This window comes from Bacillus rossius, chromosome 6 (genome assembly GCF_032445375.1).
Source record: "Bacillus rossius redtenbacheri isolate Brsri chromosome 6, Brsri_v3, whole genome shotgun sequence".
In the NCBI taxonomy this organism is placed as follows: Eukaryota; Metazoa; Arthropoda; class Insecta; order Phasmatodea; family Bacillidae; genus Bacillus; species Bacillus rossius.
This window is the reverse complement of record NC_086334.1, coordinates 33787066-33808731: the sequence shown is the minus strand read 5'-3', so window position 1 is coordinate 33808731 and position 21666 is coordinate 33787066. Positions and strand designations below refer to the sequence as shown.

Genomic DNA, 21666 nt, shown 5'->3' with positions numbered 1-21666 from the left:
TTTTTCAGGGTTTTAGAAAAACCAAATTTTTATTGATTTGTTAATGATGTACTATAAATTAAGAGTTTTACGGCAAACACTTCATACGAAAGGTTAATTTAAAATTGTGAGCCAATCGATTTCTCTCAATTTTCGCATGTATTGAAATTCAAATATCCCTTTGTGGTCTTTAACAACATAAAACCAGCACTTATTAAGTTAATATAAATAAACTGGTCTATGAAATTATTTCTCATTTAGTAACGAAAATTGCGAAAATATAAAAGCTTAATAATTTTGGAAACTACTATTAACCGGGATTGTTAGAGAAGCGTGGGTGAAGAACCGTCTGTATCGACCGCACGACGTCGCCAAAACAAATGATCGCACTTTCTTTTTTCTCCCCTGACTCGTCGCGGCTCAAAACGCTGCTCGGTCACGATCAGGTCGGTTTTTAAAAGCAACACAAATCCCGCCGTGCTCGCCGGGTCGTATTAGTGGCCCTGGCGCGTGTCCCGCGCACGCCTGGCAAACTTTGTTCGCCGACATAATGTCCCTGCTTTATTCCCGCCGAGGTGGCACTCCGTCATTCGCGGCACGCGGCGGCCACTAGTCAGGTGACGCGCCGCGCGCTCGTGCGCGCTTGCTGCTTCTTCCATTTTTACACGCAATTCTCGTTGCAAAAGAAGGGAAAAAAAATTGCGATACCAGACAAAAGTATAATCATTAGTCATTTCAACACAGCCGTTTTGAACGATTTTATAAACTCTTGCCTGGCTTGTCGCAGTTAATTATGAATTAAAATTTCATCCACTAATTAGTCATGTTGTAATATATATGTATATATTTATATATATAATCAAATTTCAAACAAATCCAAAGATAGTAAGAATTATTAAATACTTAAAATTGAAATGAAAGTCAAAACACTTCAGTGTGTGTTATTTTAAGAAAATTGTCTCCTATCTCTCTCTCTCTCTCTCTCTCTCTCTCTCTCTCTCTCTCTCTCTCTCTCTTGCCGTTTAAACCGTTTTACAATTTCCAAAGAAGTTTCACTTGTATTACGTGTACTGAATTACTAGCGATCTTGTTTTTTAGAAGTCTATCACCGTTGACTGTTCTTTCACGAAGCCCAAATTTTTAGAAATAAAACCATTAGAAAAAAATTAAAACCTGGCCAGTAAAACTTTGAGAAGCAAACACGGAGGACGCGGGAACTCACCGACCACCGACAGGCGCATGGAGATGCCGACGGGAGGCGTGGTGCTGACCTGGCACTCGTAGGTGCCCGAGTCGCGCCGCTGCGGGTAGCGGATCTGCAGCGTCCAGTCCTCGGTCTGCGGCGAGTGGATGGTCTGGAAGCGCTGGTCGCTCGTGTACGTGTACCTGCCCACCGTCAGCAGGTGGATGTCGCGGTGCCGCACCCACGACACCTGCCGGCAGGGAGACACCGGTGGACACTCTGCTGGAACCAAACACACTACCAAACAAACACGCTACCAAACACTATACCAAACACTATACCAAACACTATACAAAACACTCTGCCAAACATACTACCAAACACGCTACCAAAGACACTACCGAATACTCTACCAAACATACTACCAAACACACTACCAAACACACTACTAAACACAATACCAAATACTCTACCAAACACACTATCATACACACTACTAAACACAATACCAAATACTCTACCAAACACACTATCATACACACTACCAAACACACTACCAAACACACTACCAAACACACTACCAAACACACTACCAAACACACTACCAAACACGCTACCAAACACGCTAACAAACACGCTACCAAACACACTACCAAACACGTTACTAAATACACTACCAAACTCTCCACCAAACCTATTACAAAACACTACTAAACACACTACCAAACACTACCAAACACACCACCAAACACGCTACCAAACACACAACCAAACGAAGAATGTGCCTTAAATAAACGCATGGTTCTTCGTAGCTCCAAATAATAACTGAGCGTTCGTATAAACCACACCTTATTTCGTCCAACCGAGTTCTATTTTTCTAATGTAAACTGGCCCATGGTTGAAAGAATAGTGAGTGTTTTTCTTTGTGTACCTTTCGTGTTTGAGATCTTTATTAATACGACAGGATGATTTTTGTAACTTCATTTATAAAGTTAGCAAACTCAGCATCCGCGTATCTACGAAGACACCCGTCAATTTGAGAATACCACATAGTAAATGAAAGTAGGTAACTTTGAACAGTGCTCGGAGAAAATATTTTTAATAGAGTTATCTGGTGAAAAGTTTAATGTGTCTCATGTAACTATGTAACTTGTTTCAAATTTAACAGTTCTAAAAATTAGTTCCTGCCGCTAGTACCTACCAATTTCTCAAGTGTCACTTGCAAAGCATCATCACGTGATGATTGTTTACGAAGAGTGACAATTAAATGGAGTTGCTTACAAACACTGTGCAAAACTGTTGGGAAAGTCCCCCCCCCCCCTCCACAACCCGCTTCGAATTTCCGTGGGTCCACCCCTGCGAATCCTACAGTTTTGCGACTCTGCCTGAGGTTGTAGAGTAATTAACTGTAAGAAATAATGTTTTCCTCGTGTAAAATCATCAGAAAATAAGTATTGACTTTGTAACCACCTCTTCGCCGCTTGGCTAATCGGGGGACAGCTTTACAAGGACAAGAAAGTGGTATACAAAAAGGGACTAGAAACAAGTAAGTTAAGTTAGTCTTAAATGTTTTACTCAGCAAGGCCAACAAGGGAACACAGGACCAACAATTATCATCAAAATTTAAATAATACTTTCTGTGTACTGGGTCCAACACAACAACAGCATTTATTTCCTCTGTTTGGTAAAATTAATTGAGGCGTAGGTGGGATATAGACATCTGGTTTCTCATACAATGGTTACAGGCATACGTACTCTACCACATCACACTAAACTCAGTTACAACTTAAATTTTGAGATTGATAATATTTTAAATAAAATTATCAATTTTGTTACATACTCGGAAACACCGCCTTAAATAAAGTAACATTATCAATAATATGCGATACAAAATTGTAACTAACTAAAAAAAAACTCTCCATCGTAGTCTTTCGTAACCAGTCACGAACTACTTTTTGTCTTCGAGATTGAAATCGCATCTGTGAAGTTTCGACATGCCTGTTCCAGCCATCAACAGCGGTTGAAAACTGAAGGCTAAGGTGTTCCTGCCATGACAATGAACAGCCACCATCCGAGATATAGCTACAACCCATTTCGCAAGACGCGTTTCAACAGGTAAGAATTACAGCTGACTTACTGTAACTGACTTACATGTCGGAATAGATTCGTTTAAGAATGCTTCTGTTTTAACTTTTTTGCGTGGCCCTGATTTTTGTGTAAAAAGGGTTTTATGAGAAATTCTTTAGCATTTGAAGTATTAGTTTAGACTATTAATAAAGCCATTTAATATTACAACATTTATATTTCGTCGAAGCTATGCCAAAAAGAGTATTTTTTATTTAATATTTTAATAATTTAATATAAATATTTGAAATAATATATCTATATTTATTTAATATACAGTTGAACGCAGTAGTTGGAAATATTTTTGTATAATTAGTTTATGTATTTTCGGTTACGCAGGTTGTGTGTTACACAGTGCTCATACTACGCAGAAAAATGCATTACGCTGTTCGTTATAAGAAAACTTGTAGTCAAACATTCATTGTGCACCTCACTGAACCTTTTTTGTAGGCTATTTATCTTACAGCCAATGTGACCATGCATACAAAGTTTATTTGTTTAGTTACATAAACCTAATAATTTCTTTTCTTCTTGTATATTTTGCGGATACAGCCCGATTTTTTTTTCAAGAATTTAGGATGCTAGCTTGTAATTAATTTAAAGATATGGGTCCAATTTGCTACCTACAGGTTGTACTACCAGCAGTAAATAGACTCGCTTTATCATAGCCCGGCGTAAATCTTACAAACGCTTTATTAAGCTTTCTATATAACTAAAAGTTACCATTTATTCCACCTCACCTCGCTCTGAAAAGGTTTAGGAATTTTTTTCCCACACCTCTTCATGAGCAGCGCAGGTTTTTCTAAGCCGTTATGCCTCTTTAATGGCTTCCCGTGCCTTTCATTATGACGCATTCCACTTCATGTAGTGGCCATTATCGCAACCACGGTTTTTCTCCGGCAACAACCATTATACATCAGTATATATACATATATATTAAGTATATTCAGTATGCTTGTGTGGCTTTAACTTAGGACTTAGCCGAAATTGTTACCAAATAGAATTTTGTCATGAAAATACAAAAATGGAAAGCAACCCACTCTTAAAAAACTGTTCACTTTAAATTTAACTAAAAACACCGGTTACAAATTATACAGGTATATTCGTTAAGTCACGGATATTTTCGTAAATTTACAGTACCTACTCAAGGTTACTTAATTTGAATGTGAACTTACAAGAATCATCTAGAAGTATTTACAAACAAAAATAAATAATGTGAAGTTTACAGTAAGAAATCACTTTTCTTCCCTTCACATGTGTATTATCCTTGTTTACAAGTAAATACCTAACACAGAATCCGGAGTGTGGCTTAGTTTGTACGAAGTCCACTACCTGTTATCACGAAGAAGCTTTCGTTCATTTTAAGAGCTGTCTCCGTTGGAAAGTCCGTAAATTTACTGGTTTCCAATAGGGTGCTAATACGGATGACCCTTCACTCGAAGGCGTACTGAAATAAACATAAACGAGCAAATTCATATGTTCTCGTGTTGCAAATACACTTAAAATACTAAACTCGGGCAAATTTTTAACGTTTAATTCTTTAAAATATCTTTAAAATAATGCCGAGCGTGATAAATATGTACGCATTGTATTTTCAACTTGACGTGAATCGCACGTAGTTTCCGTACCCACAGCTAGAATTCGCTGCCGGGGCAGCTACGTCGACAATTGAACCAACCGAAATTTTAAACTACATAATGAAACGACTCCAATAAAAGCTAAATAAAAGCTAAAAAAAAAAAAAAAAGATTTGGAAAATACCAAACCCCGGCTTTGGACCCGATTTTGGACAAGGAATGTTACAAAAAATACTGCCCATTTTGTTAAAAATTCACTATACAATTAACAACGTTAAGTTTCCCTTTGGCTTTGTGAACTTTGGTTCGCGCCATCCGCCACAGATGGCAGCACACCGTGGTTGTTACCCACTTCCGTTCTTCGACCACCGTGGCATTCACGAATTTACTCCCACCAAATGGCCGTTGCACCGTGGGCAGATAATAAGTTACACACACAATGCAGACGCGGCCACCTTCTGGGTAAATGTACCCACCCACACACGCATGCGCGCGCACACACGTCATTCGTAACCACTTCCGAAGTGGATTATTCGAGAGAAGTTAGGTATGACATCAGACTGCGCGTGATTTTTTTTTTTTGTTTTTCGCACGGCCAGAGAGCGCCGCGCCCTAACACAGCTCACCGGCTAAACTGTATGTGAGCACGCCACGTGTGAGGGGCGAGGGAGACTTCCTGGCTCGGTAGGTAACTTCCAGGGCTTGCTCGGCAGTTTCAACCACGCGGTGTCTGCGGCGGAGTGTTGGTGGAGGAGGGGGGAGGACTGCCGGCTCCAGCCGCGGCAGCGCAGTGTGCGGCCGTGCTCCGTCAAGGGGACTGGAGCCGGGGCGCAGTTGAACTGAGGTGCCGGCGCGCGATTCCTGTTTAACGACTGGGCGGAGGGCGAAACCGCTTAGTGCAGCAGCAGCAGCTCTTGTGCTTCGTCGCCGAGAGTTGCGAACCAAACTGTCGTCAGTGGAAATGCGCGGCCCACTTGACGTTCGGGCCGGATAATTAAACTTCATTCATCCACTTCAAGAATCAAAAGCAGAGCAAGCAAACGTTTAATTATATTTTTTCTGGGAAGGGGGGGGGGATTTTTAAATTTTTTGAGGACAAGTAGCAATAACTTTGAAATTCAATCCAATTTTTTTTACCAATCCACTTCATTATAGCAATATCACAGTCATAATTATTTTGTATTAATTTTCCCAACAATTTTTTTTAAAGAGAAGCGTGTTTTTTTAATTTTACATACGTTAGAGTAAGTAGGAGCAGCTTCATCAGGGCGTGAAAAAAAATAATATAGTGCAATGCTCCGAGGGCAGCGAAAATGTTAACGATCAAGAGTGGGGCAATCGATGGTGAAGATGCCGGGAGGGAGTGTTCAAAAGTGGGTGTTTTGGATGGCGTGTTATTCAGAGCTCACTTGCACATTTGCGCACTTTCACACTTTTGCGCTTGTACACTCGCAAATTTTGAGAACGCGCATACTTGTACACATTCTTATGCATTCTAATGCCTATGCTATGCTTTGCTGTGGTATAGCCGTGTGCTCGATGGAAAAGTATTTGAGCCTGTTTTTGATGAATTACCGTAAACGCTGATACATTTGAGTTTATTTTACTAACAGAAATCTTAACACTAATTTCTATATTTCTAACTTAAAAAATGACAAACTTTCATACAAATTTTCATTCCGTATGTTATTCACTTGGGTAGTGAATTATCATAAATCCTTTCTATATCCTCACCCACGTTGTATAAGTAACATCTCGTGTATGAGCTCTGCAGTTGCCACGAATTAACTTGCCCTTCTGATATTGGAAGTTGAGATATTACCATTACGTCTAATACACCCGACCCCTTTGCTTGAAACCCGCATTAAGGTACTGGCAGCTGTCTTAGGTGCGGACACAGAAACTTGCATCCGTATTACAAACTTGAGTTCATACATGGCAATGGCATGCATGCGGTTCCACACATGTCTACAGCAACCACCTGAAAAAAAGGAATTATTTGCAGACTAACGTTGCCATGGTTATGAGGCTGAGAAACAGCTTGCCTTTTTAAGTGGGTAGTAACTATCCTAAATTATTTGCATTTATGGTTTTTTTTTCTAAACTGATTATAATTGAATCATTGATATAACTATTGTTGACAATTAATAAATGGTTTTATCTTTTTAATCAATTTTATTTAATGATTTTGAGAACATGCAAACCAATATATATCTTAAACCAAGCACGAAATGAGAGTATGACGTCATGTAGGTACTATATCGGCTATACTATACAGATTTTAATAACCACTTTTATGTAGCTTTTGCATTAACAGTATTTATTAAGAGAATATAATTTATAAATAAATAAAAATTCTATTTTTCAAATACCATAAATATCCAAGGTTTTTACATAATTTAGAAAACACTTTTTTAAAATTAAGATTCGTGTTATAAATTAAAAGAGTTTTGCGTCAAAATCCACATACAAACGTTTATTTTAAAACTTTATGCCACACGATTGCATACTTATTGTTCATACTATGACTGAAATACTGCGTGGTATATAATTTTATATTAACCATCTAAACCATTAAATAACGACTTACTAAACACTCATAAACAATTATTTATTGTTAAACTATCTATTTTTATTAAATCATGAGCCAAAAAATAAACTTATAGGAGCATGACAGTTAAGGATACTACCTCAGTTACTGTCAGCACCGTGAGGATTAGGACATTCAGACAACTATAACGTTAGAGATTGTTGATAGATTGATTAATATTATTTTAAAATATATATTTTACGTAACAAATAAATGGTTTAGGCGATCTCGAGCCAGGAACTTCGTCGAAGCTAAACTTTGTCATAATGTTTCCCTCGGCAGAGCCAAGAAACATTTCCGACGCGGTGTTTTGGAAGGGGTTCCTGCGGAGGGGGTTGATCCCTGGCCCGGCTAAGTGCTCGCTCGCCAGACCCTGGCTCGTATTTCTGCCCGTCGCCATGGAAATTGGACTGCCATCCCTCTGGCACGAGCCAACCGGTGTCGGTGTTTCGTGGGTACGGGGAAGGGTGGAGGGGGGAGAGAGTACCTCCTTCGCAAGACGGATGGCATGGCTACCGACTCACGCGAGGAGTCTGGGGTGAGTTGCATTATCTCTCTCTCTCGCACGCACACACGCGCGCGCCCGCAGTCTCTCTCCGTCTACGGCGCGGACTCAGCTCCTTCAAGATCCTTATCTTTTTCGGACCAATTAAGGAAGAGTTACGAGGTGCAGGATTTAGCTGAGTAATTTATTCATGGCTGCCGCGCGGGGGCGCAGTGTAAACACGCCAGAAGCTCGGTGGGCGATGCCCTCGTATATGGTCCCTCCCCTTCACCCCCACACGCAACCGTTAACTGTCCGGCAAGCTCCTGGAAGCTGAGGCGAGGACCAGAGACTTCGCTAATCACAGTGCAGAGTTACAAGGCCCGTCTACAACAGTCCGAACCTCTGTGCGCTCCGTATCCTTATCCTGATTTGAACTACGTCACATTGCCGCGAGGGATACATACTGCCCTGTCCACAATTGCGATGTCCGAATACAGTGATTTGTAAAGTATCCACCAGAGCGCAGTGAATATAGAGCGCCGAGATGGTTATTATTATTATTTTTTACTCGTGCTTTGTAAATGAGAACGCAGCTAAGTTTCAAATATTCAGTCAACTTGTGAAAGATGTGGGGGTTCGATAATATGTATTTATTCTGTAAGGCAAAGTTAAATGCTAATAAATTAATTATAAGCGCACTGCAAAAATGAATTCGTGTGTTCGGCCTTTGGACGGTGCCGGTTACAAACGGACACCACTGATATTTTGTCTCGGTCTTCTTGGCTTCCTACCGCACAGTCCGTTATTAATCTGTTCACTTTTTTTTTAAAAAGGGGAACTGGAAACAAAAAATATCACGAGTGTTCTTCTTCTGTGCTACCAAAGGACGCAGATTGGGACAAAAAGTTAAAATTTACCAATGTATTCGGACCAGGGAGATTCGAACCACTGTGTCCACACCATCCATAACGTCAGAGGGTCACGTGGACCAGTCAGAAATCAGTGTCCTTCGAACACAATTTGAGACATTGAAATTGTACACGTGCCTATGAGAAAGCATGCCCGCAAGCTCTCGCTGCGATTGCGTTGGAATTTTAGGCAATCAGCGACATCGACGAGAACTAAAAACCATAATGATTCATTGTATGTGTGTTCATTCTCTCATGTAAATTATTTAATTTGATTGTCGTTGCTATAAACTGATAGCTTTACCTGTAACTATATCACTATAACACCCGTGTATGCAATGTTTCGTCTCAAATTTGGTCAACCTTTATTTACTAAAGATTATCTATTAGAGGTGAAAAGGTTCACATAACGTTTTATAGTTATGATGACTTGCGTCATCTGTAACAGCTCTAAAATAACTTTTAGTAAATATCGGTATCGGAAAATTGCGCCCGGAAAAAATATGACCGGGAAAATTGCTCACTCGCATAGAAAGTGAAATAGCTCAATCGTATGTGAAATGTAGTATTAGCTATCATATTCAATTTAGTAGCTGGATATGTCCTTTGTCAATAATATTTTTTCTTCTTCGTGTCTTTTTTTTACTTTTTTTACATTGCTAGTGACTTCCACAAATATGTCATTCTATATTTTTGGGCGTACTGTTTCTGTATGTGTGCAACACTTTGGCAATCTGCTTCTACAGAATTATGTACAGCTGATTCCTCTTTGATTCATCCAAGCAGAGAGTGGCCCTACCATGTTTGTAACGGGTGGATTCCGCTTCTTGCTTCAGTGCCTTCAGAAGAAAGAATGTGAGTTAAGGTGAACTTATTTTCTAAGCTTATTGTTCCACTCTCTTTTATAAATTGCTTTGTATCTCCACAGTGCCAGGCATCAAAAAGAACTTTGTTAGGTTCTCTCCTTGTGGCGCCGTGCTATGGATTGGAGCCATCTGTCTCCAGTGTCCTCACGGGGTATCACTGCCAAGGCTGCACATGCGTGTGTGAGGCCTTAGTTCTCTGTCATTATTGCAGTCCTACACCAATCCCAGGTCTAGAACCTTAAAATATAATAAAACTTTATTGAAATGGTAATTGCAAGTTTTTACGGTGCCGACCGGGAAGTTTTAAACAAGCGAATAAACGCAGGCGTCTTCGAAGTAGATCACGATTCTTCCTGGATTCCATTCCAGTAAACAATCATTCATTTATAAAAAAAAATAAGTTGTTCGTTCCCCTTTTTTTTGTTGTTGTTGGGTAGCAAAGCGAACTGAAATGAAGGGATGTTCATCTGGTCCTCTGTACTGCCAAGGTCTGCCTGTGTTGTGTACAGTTGGGTGAACTTCTTGCTAAACAATTTGAAAGTCCCGTGACTCTGAAGAATTTTTCTCTGCCTATAGAGCTAGAAAAAAAAACGAGTACTCTCTGTTCGACTCCTTCATCAACTGAAAGGAAAATTTTTCTATCATCTTTAGATAAAACAATATTCTTCATTGAAACCGGGTCGCGTTAATCGTGCTTACCGTCTTATTGGAAAATCACTTAACTAATAAGTTATGACAAGAAAAAAAAACTAAAAAATCACGGCGTTTATGACCGAAGTCTAAATGTAGATTTCCGTAATTGTGTTAAGTTTACTCTCCTGTGCAACTAAACCAGATTGTCACGTGTGTTGTTTTAAGTAAAATTGTACGTTAGTTAAGTTTATTGCAATATTTTCCTCTCGAAGAAAAATTGTAGTATTAGTGACGTAGCAGATACCTTTGAAAAATTTGAAGATCTAGTGTCACAATAGAAGCATACACTCTGAGATAATGAAAATTGGGTACGCAATTGTAGTTTGGATGCCAGCATGAAAAACATTTTAACAAATAACAAAAAAGTATTATGAAACCGGAAACAAAATTAGCCGATAACTGATTTTGCTTAGATATTTTTCCTATCGATTTCCGAATGGCTCACCCAATTTGTGAATAAATATTGCGATATCATTTTTATATAATTTACATGATGTTTAAAAAATGTTTAGTTAAACTTTAACTAATTTTAGCCTAGTAGTCTAGCCTACGTACAAATGAAATAGGTTTGTCCTTCACATTTCAGTAAAAAAAAAAAAAACATAATTTACGATTGCATAAAATTAATGCATTTACTCAAATGAAACATTATGTGTTTTTATTCAATTTTGCTAATAGGCGCTTTAAAAATTAATTGGTTGAGTTTGTCAGCTGTGGAAAAGTTACATTTATCTCACTTAAATAGCTGTCCATATAAATATCACAGATCAGGCGTTTTTTTTCTGTTTGGTCGAATGTAAATAATGTCTGTTTTTTCGGAATTTAAATGTAAAAATGAAATTTTTATAAAAAATATACGTAAAACTTCCTTTATCTCATTTTGTTTGGGTGTATGCCAGAATATAAAGATTTAACCCATGATTGGTAGTTTCATTAAAAGCATATGTTTTCACCTTAGTGCCATAATTGACAAAAATATTTCAAATAATTAAACAATTCATATAAAACATCTATGTGTAATTATATGAAGTTTGACCATTAAAAACCTGTAAATTTAGTACAAAATTCGTTTAAGTTAATGTGCTTCAACTTAAAAATATACATATTTTGAATACTATGCCTAAAGCTGTGCAATGTTTCACCAAAATATTATTATTGGTAGGTAACTTACAAGGAAAGGACGTGAACTCTGACGTACCTTTGCGAGAATAAAGCAATCTACCCTGTAAAAGAGAATACCTAACTCTCATTTGTTCTCAAAAAATAGTCGATCGAAAAAAAAACAGCTTATATCTACTGAGGAAGTCAGGAAGTGATAAGCATTTTTCTTATGGATATTTCCAACATCAAAAATAAAATTTGTTTGGTAAATCTTTGTTTAATATTTGAGAGTTAAATTCATTCAACTCTTTTTATTAGGCACCAACTGTTTAAAGTTAGCCTACGCCACATAGTACAACATAAATGATTTTTTTGAATATTTTATTTTAATTTCTGTTGTATTCTGAGAGTTGATTACACTTAATTAGTTTTAAAAAAACTGCCTTAACCAAGAAGATTGAAGTTGATTTTGTCGGGAGTGCCCGCAGAAACTACCCAAGACACGGGAGGAAATGATTCAGTCGGAGTGAGGGCTACTGGAATCTCCAGAGATAGGAGACGTAACAAACTTATCCGCTTTCAGCAACTGAAATGTAAGTTATTTTCGTGTTGAATTTCGGAAGGGTGCCAACTCTCGCGAAAGGAATGACGCTGAGGGAAATCACGGTTCAGCGAGAGACATTTTCTCGGGACCGCCGTATAGGGTGGCTGTAAAAGTGTGTCCGTCGACACACACACGAGTCTGTGAAATGTAACTTGTCTCGAATTCGACAGTTCTGAAATTCCTCAGCTGTCACTTGCGAAGCATCGCTCGATGTTTGCGTACGAACACCGCCAACTACATGAAGTTCCCTACAAACAATATTGACATAACAACAAGAGCAGAGGGATACGTAGATTCTGGGCACTATTTTTGAAATCTGTCAAATTTGAGACAAGTAAAGCGACAGAGACAATATTATGTCATCGGCGAGAATTTCTGAAAATTTTGTTTTCACTTTAATCAACAATAATTGTGTGTGTGCGCGCGCGCCTGTTAACGGAACATATTTCAATTCATGAAACGTCGCAACTGTTTTGTCTTGTCAATATTAATGTTTTAGTCTTGTCTGTGATGTCGTGTTGTCCAAATACTTGTTTAATTTAATTAAATTTAATCTATCTGTAAAAAAATTTGTTTGGTTACAATGATTCGATTGGAGTAGTTTCATCTAACTTTTAGTTGAATTTCAATGATTTTAAGCAGATTTAAAACATTTATAAATACAATCGTAAATATGAAGTATTGGTCAAAATTCAGCGGGAAAACTTCAGTTGCAATTTCCTCACAAAATTTTTTTTGAATAAGTAGTATTTCCCGAGGCTGGTATACGCTTTTGAAGTTGTAAAAAAATTTTAAATAAAACATTTTAGAAAAAAAGAGGATAAGTTATTTAAAACGTAACTCTATTCATCTAAAAAAAAAGCGTTTAATTGAAAAAAATTTCACACCTACCACGAAAATATTCGCTGTGTTAAATTTGATTTGTTTAAAATAATTTGGGGTAACAACATGTGAGCAAATGTATGGAAATATATATATTTGGCACCTGCAATCATTATAATGGAATAATTATACGATAGCAACAATTTCATTAAACATCAGACGTTAAATGCTACAACTTAAAAATACTTTCTCCATTATTTACAATACACCTGTTTTTCGTTCCCAACCTCAAAGCCGTCATTCTTAGTCACCCTGTGTATAGAGAGGCTTCGCACTGACACGGGTTCGATGACCCTCAGAATAGACTTGATTGTGCTGTTACTTTTTCTCGATCCTTAGGTAATTTGGTCTTTGTTCATTAGCATCGAGAGAAGAGATTGTAATGTTAATGTGCTGGCGATTTGTGCGTGTAGTTTTCTGTTACCTCGAGGCGTTTCCAGAAAAAAAAAACCATGCAAGTTTAACATGTCGTTTAAAAAATTTGTGAAATTTTTGGTTAGATATAAAATGTTTAATTTAACAATAAATATGGCTTCACTCTGATCAGCGTGTAAACAATCACATGAGGGTTTTCACGACGTAATAATGCCGGAAAGATATTGTGACGTTCTTCAAACTTTAACTCATGCACCATCGGAATATGATGGAAAGATTCTCCAAAGGCTATCTGAAAAAAAAAAGTCAAAAGCTTATTTTATTCTTATAATTTGGTAAGTGTTGCCTTTGAATATATATACTGTATAGAAGCCGCGAGTGGATAGGATTTACTCTACGTTTTTCAGAAGCGTATGATGAGCAGCTTGGAAACTTCACCGCTGCAGTGCGCTGCCGTAACGCCCTGTATTTCTTAGTTGTTATTTAAACGTTAGAGCGCAGCACTGTCACCCGCTGTCATTCCCCGCACCCCTCATCAATCATTCACTGCAGCTCAACGTCGTTCAACGGGAGGGGGAAGGGGTGTTTGAAGAGTTCGACACTTGTCCGCTAGGGACCACCACAAGTCGATGCCCTAGAGATGGTGGCGATTGCGGCGGTGAATTAACCAACTACCTCAAAACCGTATTAGAAATTTTAACCTGGGCTGGCGACTTCTATACAGTATATATATTCAAAGGTGTTGCTTCGTTAGCTATTTGTTGGTAAGCCGACACTGCAGTAAAATGTACATTGAAGTAGCGTATGCTTATTGAATTATATTTATTGTAAAAATTAATATCTGTGGGCTAGGTATTAAATATATGTTTTTTTTTTCCTCACAGAGCAGCGTACATGAGGAAAATTATTAATTTTTTGTATTGTTTTAAAGTTGATAGCATTGGCTTGTACAAATTATGTCTCTTGCTTATTCCTGAGAAATTACATTCAATTTCGAAGGTTATTTTTTTATGAACATTCTTTAGAAAACTATTTGTATTAATGGCCAACAATAAAAAATAAATAAAAGGGTTCCAAAGTTATTTTGGTTGGATTTAAAATACATGAATGATTATTTACTTACCATTGTCGTAGGTTTTTCTTATTGTTAGAACTGGCAACAAACCTCGTATTTCTGTCACACTTCTCAATAGATGATAGAATATGCGTTAAGTATTAACATTATATTGATTTCAAGTTTACTATACCAACAATATGCAAGTAAAACATTTTTCTTTTCAAAATTTTTATTATAATACAAATATATTACAAAAATAAACCCCCAAAGTTTAAAATTTTCTAATAAAAAAAATGCTGTGGGCATATAATAATATACGCTATTTAACTATTAACCAATAAATTATTACCGTAGTGTCACGTAATGGTACTAGTTTATTTGTTGCTCTGTAGCCTCTGTTGATATCATAGAATAGCGTATTAGGTAGTAGCTTGTGTAAGTTGTTTAGCGCAGTTTCCAAGGCTTTCTCTCAGCAAAATATAAAAACGTTATTATTTAGTGTTCTCTCTAAACTGCTATACACTTGGTGGAATTTTGGAGGTTGTTCGTTATCCGGCATTCTATTTTGTTGCTTCTCCTTCTTTACGCTTCATGATGAGATTTGCCCGTATTCGTTTTTTTTTCTTTTCAGTTTTGCAATTTTAAAAAAAGCGTAGGCTGAAAGGAACGAGTTTCGGGATCATTTTGTATGTGTATGAGTTACGCAGCCTATTTCCCACGAACAGCTTCCGGGAATTTCCAAGAGTAGTCGAGATTTGCTTACGCCTGCAATATTTAGACTTGCTACTGTTTTCATGGGTGCATTTAGCAACCAAACAAAAAAAAACTGTAGGTTCTGCTATCAAATAATAATCATAGAGTATAAACATTGGTAATGCATATTTTTTGGTATTAATATATTGTAAAAAGAAATTAAGCATATTACATTATTTATATAATCGGAATATTAAATTCCTTCTTTTATTAAAAGGTACAGAATGTTAACATTACTAACGGGTGGAAATCATATTTGAAAAAAAATATAGTCTGTCCTATTTTATATTGAATACACACAAACACTACTTCGATAAGCTGTTTGATAAAGAATACATCCTACATATTAGCAAAGTAAAAATATTTCAAATTTGAACACTCTTAAATGTTTATTTGGACATGCGAAATTGTTTATTGACTTTGTTTTTCATAGACCAAACCTCAATAATGGACCAAACAGATAAAAACGCAAACACAGAGAAAACAGACAAAAATCAGCCAATGTTAGAAGTGAAATGTATATATATATATTTCTATACCGCGCAGATAGTTCCGTGTAAGGTATTGGTCAGGAAAAAAAATGTCACAGCGTAGTGGACTGACAACTACGTGAATTTTGAAAAAAGAACAGAAAATCAAGACAAAAACTGACCTCGACTAACACGAAAACAAATACACGAACCCAACGATGATACTAAACAGATAATCTGGACAACAGAGAGACAGTCGAAACCAGAAATATTTGTAAAGAAGGAAAAAAAAAACATTTTTGAATCAATCTTCCCTACTGCGAGAACCATTCATGGAAAAAGTTCGTTATGGAATTCAAAAGAGTCCGCCCACAAATCCGGAGCACATGCGTCGCGCTTATCGTCGGATTGGTGTTCACGTCCGGAAACGAAGCCCTGCATTGTGTCCGTATCACGTCCGCATCAAAAGGGCACTTGAATGCCTTCATCCACCCTGCAGTTCGCAGAGCGCTTGTGTTTCGGGAAATCACTCATCGAGTTGGGAGAATGCTGCGCCGGGATTATCGAGGCACGTGTTCAGAAATGCTGGTCATCATTCCATTGTCACAGTACGGGGATTAACCCGTAACAGCTAGGAACAGCCAGCGAAGTTTCGAAATAATGCTTCTTTTAATGGACCGGGTTTACTGATTAGCTCGTGCGCTGAAACGAAAGCCTCTAAAGTAACTGCAATAATGATAGAAAAAAATAAATATGTGATCTTACTCGGTTATTAAGAAGTCTGTGTCCTTTTCGTTATGATATTTTGATTTGTATTCATATAGTAAGATCTCAAGTGAAATGTGTCGCAGTGTTAGAAATTAATATACGTTTACTAGACGTAATGAAATATATACAGCCAATAAAACTCGTTACCTCATATTTCAATTATAACTTACTGAGGTATTTTATTAAATTTATTGTCATATTTTAATTGAGTTATTTATTTATGTGAAGTCTATCCACGGCAAACCGTTTCACGCGGATTGGATGACCTGAAATGACTAATGGATTGCGTAAGTTAAGTTTTCACAATGAAATACTGCCAACTTATTTTTTTAATATTTTGATTTAATTTTCCTGTAATCTAAAAAACAAATGTATGTGTTGCAAAATTGCAGAGCCTTTTTGATTTATAAGTAAAGTTAATTTAAGAAAAATTATTTTTTATGATTTGTTTTCCTCGATCTCGCCTTAATGTTATGAAATTAGCAATGCACGGTTTCGTGCCCACTTATTAATGACACTCGTTTGCTGTTCCTCACAATGAAGAACAATAATGCTGTTATTATCACACTCAATATTTTCTGATATCACTTTGATGGCTGTTTCCATTGAAATGGAAACATTCTGGTTCCAGCTGAATCCCAAATTTTAATTCATTCATCATTGTTTCTTTCAAATGACTGCCATTTTTTTTTTGCTAGTGTCAATTTGAATCAATGTATCTAACAGTTGACGTCCAGCCATGGTCCGAGGTATTGACTGTTGTCTCCAGAATACATGGACTTGAATAATCGATTAGGTAAGCTAAGGAGCGGTCAGTTTGCATACGCTAGTAGAAAATGAGGTATGACCACTGCACAATCGTCGCTGCTATGGTGATTATAAAGCAGCCCTTTATTTCTTGTCCAAATTAAAAATTATAGCGGAAATTTTGGAATTAACATGTTACCCTAACCCCCCCTCCTCTACCTGCGCACCTTCACGCCTCTGGCTATTATCACCTATAGCGGGCTTACAGAGGCCGCCGCGAGGAGTGGCGTGAATAAGCGTCGCTTTTCTGGGTATTTCGGGCGTCAGGTCGACCCGGGATAACACGACAAGTCACAGCCGCTCTCGTCCCTTCGAGAAAGGACGCCACGGGTACATAAACAGCGACGCCGGCCTCCGCGAGAGTTCCGAGCGAAGAGAGAAGAGCGGAGCAGCGGAGAGAGTCTCCCCCCTCGGGGAGTGATACTGGCGATACCCGTGCGATCAGCGAGAGGTGAAGAGGGCAAGTGGCCCTTTCTGAGCGAACCGGACCTATCTGGAGGCGATACCAGCAAGTGAAGGCCTGGCGAGCCAGTCGGGTGCGACGAGCGATAGTTGGGGACTGTGCTGCGGCGCGGCGTGGGTGAGTGTGCGAAGGAAGCGGACAGAGGCGGACAGAAGAGCGAGCCACTGTCGAGCCAAGCTCCAGTGGAAGGTGTTAATGTTTCAATGACCAGTGTAAAACTGACTGTTGTGGACAGAATTCTTGAGTTCATTAATTAAATTTATAGTGTAGACATTAGTAATAAAAATAACACTTCTACTTGGTGGGCTATTCCTTAAGAACCCAGTTGTTTTCCCCACATAAATCGTAACAATATATTATTTGGTGCATTCTAAGATAAAATCACAAAAGACGACAAAATTAATTTATGGACGGAAACTTATTATTTTGTCCTCTCCTTCGATCCCCCCCCCCTCCCCCCAAAAAAAATTATTAATGTCTTTTGGAAAAACTGAAAAAGAAGTTACCATTGTGAGTTAACATATTATTTTCTAGATATGTAGATTTAGATATAAGTAGTATAAATTTATTGGTATCCTGTTGTAGAGGTATTTTCTTGTAAGGGATGTTCATTAAGTAAAAATATAACAAAATTATTATTATAATAAATTTTCTACCCTGAAGAGTGCTTAAAGTATACAAAAGTCTTAATTTAGGTGTACATGAGCGTATAAATAAAAATTGACTATGTATTTGTAAGTTGAAGATGACAACAGAACAGTTACTGGACAGAGACTTATTACGCTGTGCCAGGTATTCCAAACCTTTCTTTTCGTTCATGAATATTAGAGTAAGATTTTGTACAGACGACACTAATTTTTAGACAGTTGAAATTTCTGGGCCAATGCCAACAATGTGTATGTGTAAAATTATTTTCGTTAATTAATTTTTACAAAAGTAGAAACTCTTGGAGTATAATTTTTAAACAAACGTATGTACCATCGTTTCCATCAGCTGATTTTAATAATGATTATGGCAGATAGTAAATCAATAATGAACTGATGCGCAGAACATAATAATCGGTGCACTAAATGATGTATTTGAATCAAGAATTAAAATAAAAATTAATTAAAAAGTATTTGATGGACTAGCTAATATTTTAAGGGGGAGAGAAAGTAACTCACAGGTGCCATCTTGGTTCAACAGTTTATAGGCCACAACAATTATGTTTAACGAAAAATATGGCAAATTTCCTTTCTTTAAATAGTGTATTCTGAAAGTATTGTAACAGTTGTAGTCATTCTCAAAAATAAATTCAAAGGTAAATACCAATCATTTAACAGGGGTAAAATATGTGTATAATCTAGTCACTATGGGCTTAAGGCATTCTACCAAATTATGTACTATGATTAAACTATGTCAAACATTCTAAATTAAATTTTTTAAGTACCTTAAGTCTAAAATCTGTTAAAATCAATATAAAGTATTTCCCGTCTATGCCCCTTGTTTCAATAAATACTTGACATTTTTTTATTGACTTACACGTTTCATAATAGCCTTTGTTGCTTTATGAGCATGTGAAGACGCCAAACCAATATTTATTTCACTAACGATCGCATAGACTTACGAAAACCTACCTTGCCGGAAAAAAATACACCGTTTGCGAGAATTTTATTTTTTTAATAGACCTAACGTTTGTGTTTAAAAAAGAGAGTAAAAAAACAGTCAAGATAAATAAACAGTTGGAGTCAGAGAATTTTACGTTTTTTCTCGGAAGAGTGGACTGTTTCAGCAGTTGCATTCGATGGCGTAAAATTGGCGATAATTAAAGGCGACACTTACTTACTTTACGTTTATATTGCTCTTCAAGTTGTGATTTAGTAAGTTTACCAATCAATGTATTTATTTTTAATAGTGATTTTAAATAGTGTCGATTAAACACCACCTTTTTTTTAATCTAACGATGTAAAATAATCCCTTTCGGCACAGCCTACAGGCTTACGTAGATTTCGAAGTACCTTTCTCTTCTGAAAACGTTTTAGAAACTTTTAGAAACTTTTGAAACATTTTAAGAACTTAATGTGCATAATTACCTTTATGTTCTCCAATATTACAAAATGATCGATTAAACATTTTCTCATTCCACGCAGCGAAAATGATTTTTATTCTATGAATTCAGCACTGAATAGCTAAGAACCAATTTTATATTATGCATACTAAGGTGTTTATGCATTTTGACCTTCAAACACTATTTTTATCTCTTGCAGTAATACGTGGTCGTATAAACATTTGCTTTGGACCAAGGTTTAAAAAAATATGAATAATTTTTTAAATAAATTTAAGCAAGTTTTATAGTACGGATGTTTTAATTTTTATTTTTCAACCCCAGTTTTTAAGGTAATATCTCGTCTCATCAAAAATTGTATCAGCCAAAGGTTTCAAATAATGTTAAGTATTTTTTACAATAAATAATTATGGATTGGATAGCACACTTAATAAAACGTTATGCTTTTTATTTGTTTCTCAACTCTTATTTTTCCACCCCTTGCAGTAAATGTATGTCACATACAAATTTACTTTAAGAAAACGCTTAAGAAAATATTTAGAAAGATTAAAATAAATCTGAATGATTTGATAGTGTACATGATACAAAAAGTTTACTTTTTTTTTCAAGTCACTGGTTTTTTAACTCCTTACATTAATGGTTGGTATTATTGAATATGGTTTCAGATAAAAGTTTTAGATTTTTATAGATTTACATTTAATTTTATAGTTCTTTTTGTTAACCTAATAAAGGAATTATGATTTTTTTTTCTGTAACCTCTAATTATTTCAACCTTTGCTGAAATAATAGTATCAAAAATCGTTCCAGACTAAAGTTTTACATAATATGTACCAGATTTACAAACAATTTGACGAATATTATGGTGTTCTAAGGGAATTGTGATTTTTGTTTTTGTGTTTTTACCCCTATTTATTCCGCCCTTTGAGGAAATGGTTGGTTGTATCAAAAATTGTTTGGCGACAACGTTTAACATTGTTATAATAAGGTTTACAAAGAATAAGAATGGATTTTATAGTGTGCTTACTGAAATGTTATTTAATTTTTTTCTTTCCACATTGGTTTTTTTTCACATCTTGCAGTAATTGTTGGTAGTATAAAAAATATTTCTTACGAAAGTTGTAAATAATATTTTAAGATTTTTTCAATAAATAATAACGGATTTAATATTGTACATGGTACAGAAATCATGATTTTTTTTTAATTCTACCCCTGTTTTTTTTCAATCCCTCGCAGTATTGGTTCTTATTATCCAAAATTCTTTCAGAAAAAAATTATAATATTTATAAACAATTTTAACGGATTTGCTGGTGTACCTGCTAAGGGAGATATGCAATTTTTTCCTCCAACCTCTGATTTTTCACTCCTTGCAGTTATGGTTGATCGTATCAAAAATTATTTACATGAAATATTTTGGAATTACTCCTAAGAGTAATAATACGTTCAAACTGGTGTGATATTGTTCATATGTAGGCCTATAATATGCGATTTTTCGGTTTTTCGAAAAATCTCCCCCTTGGCTACCCCTTTGGTCCGAATTTTCCCATCAAAGAACTCGACCGAGATTTTCCATTACTATATTTGATGTATCAGTTTGGAAGTGATTGGTGAAAAATGTTATCGTGTCCATAAAAATGTGATATATTTATATGTATATGTACATATGTAAGCTTTTTAGTTGGTTTTGGAGTCTATGGGTAATAAAACAAAAAAGAATGTAAAATTTTTCCAGGAGTCACACCATAGTAACGGCTACAGTAGGTAGTCTTATTTTAAATCTAACTAAAATATGGCTAACTAGACAGAGCAGACGCTAGTTATTCCAAACTGCTGGCACTGTTGACGAGTGTTCCACAAACGAGATCACAGACTGTCTCATGGCGTCACCATGTTTTTTTTTTTTTTTTTAATCTACTGGGTAGTAACTTTGGTGCTACC

At 36.5% G+C, this 21666-nt stretch overlaps 1 protein-coding gene across 1 annotated transcript in view; it reads right to left on the bottom strand.

The window, feature by feature from the left end:
* The window catches only part of LOC134533423 (zwei Ig domain protein zig-8-like), a 64200-nt gene that overhangs the window by 22698 nt on the left and 19836 nt on the right, over positions 1–21666 (bottom strand). Inside the window, exon 4 of the mRNA XM_063370945.1 lies at positions 1202–1412. Coding sequence (XP_063227015.1) covers positions 1202–1412 — 211 coding nt within the window. The remainder of the gene's footprint in view (positions 1–1201; positions 1413–21666) is intronic.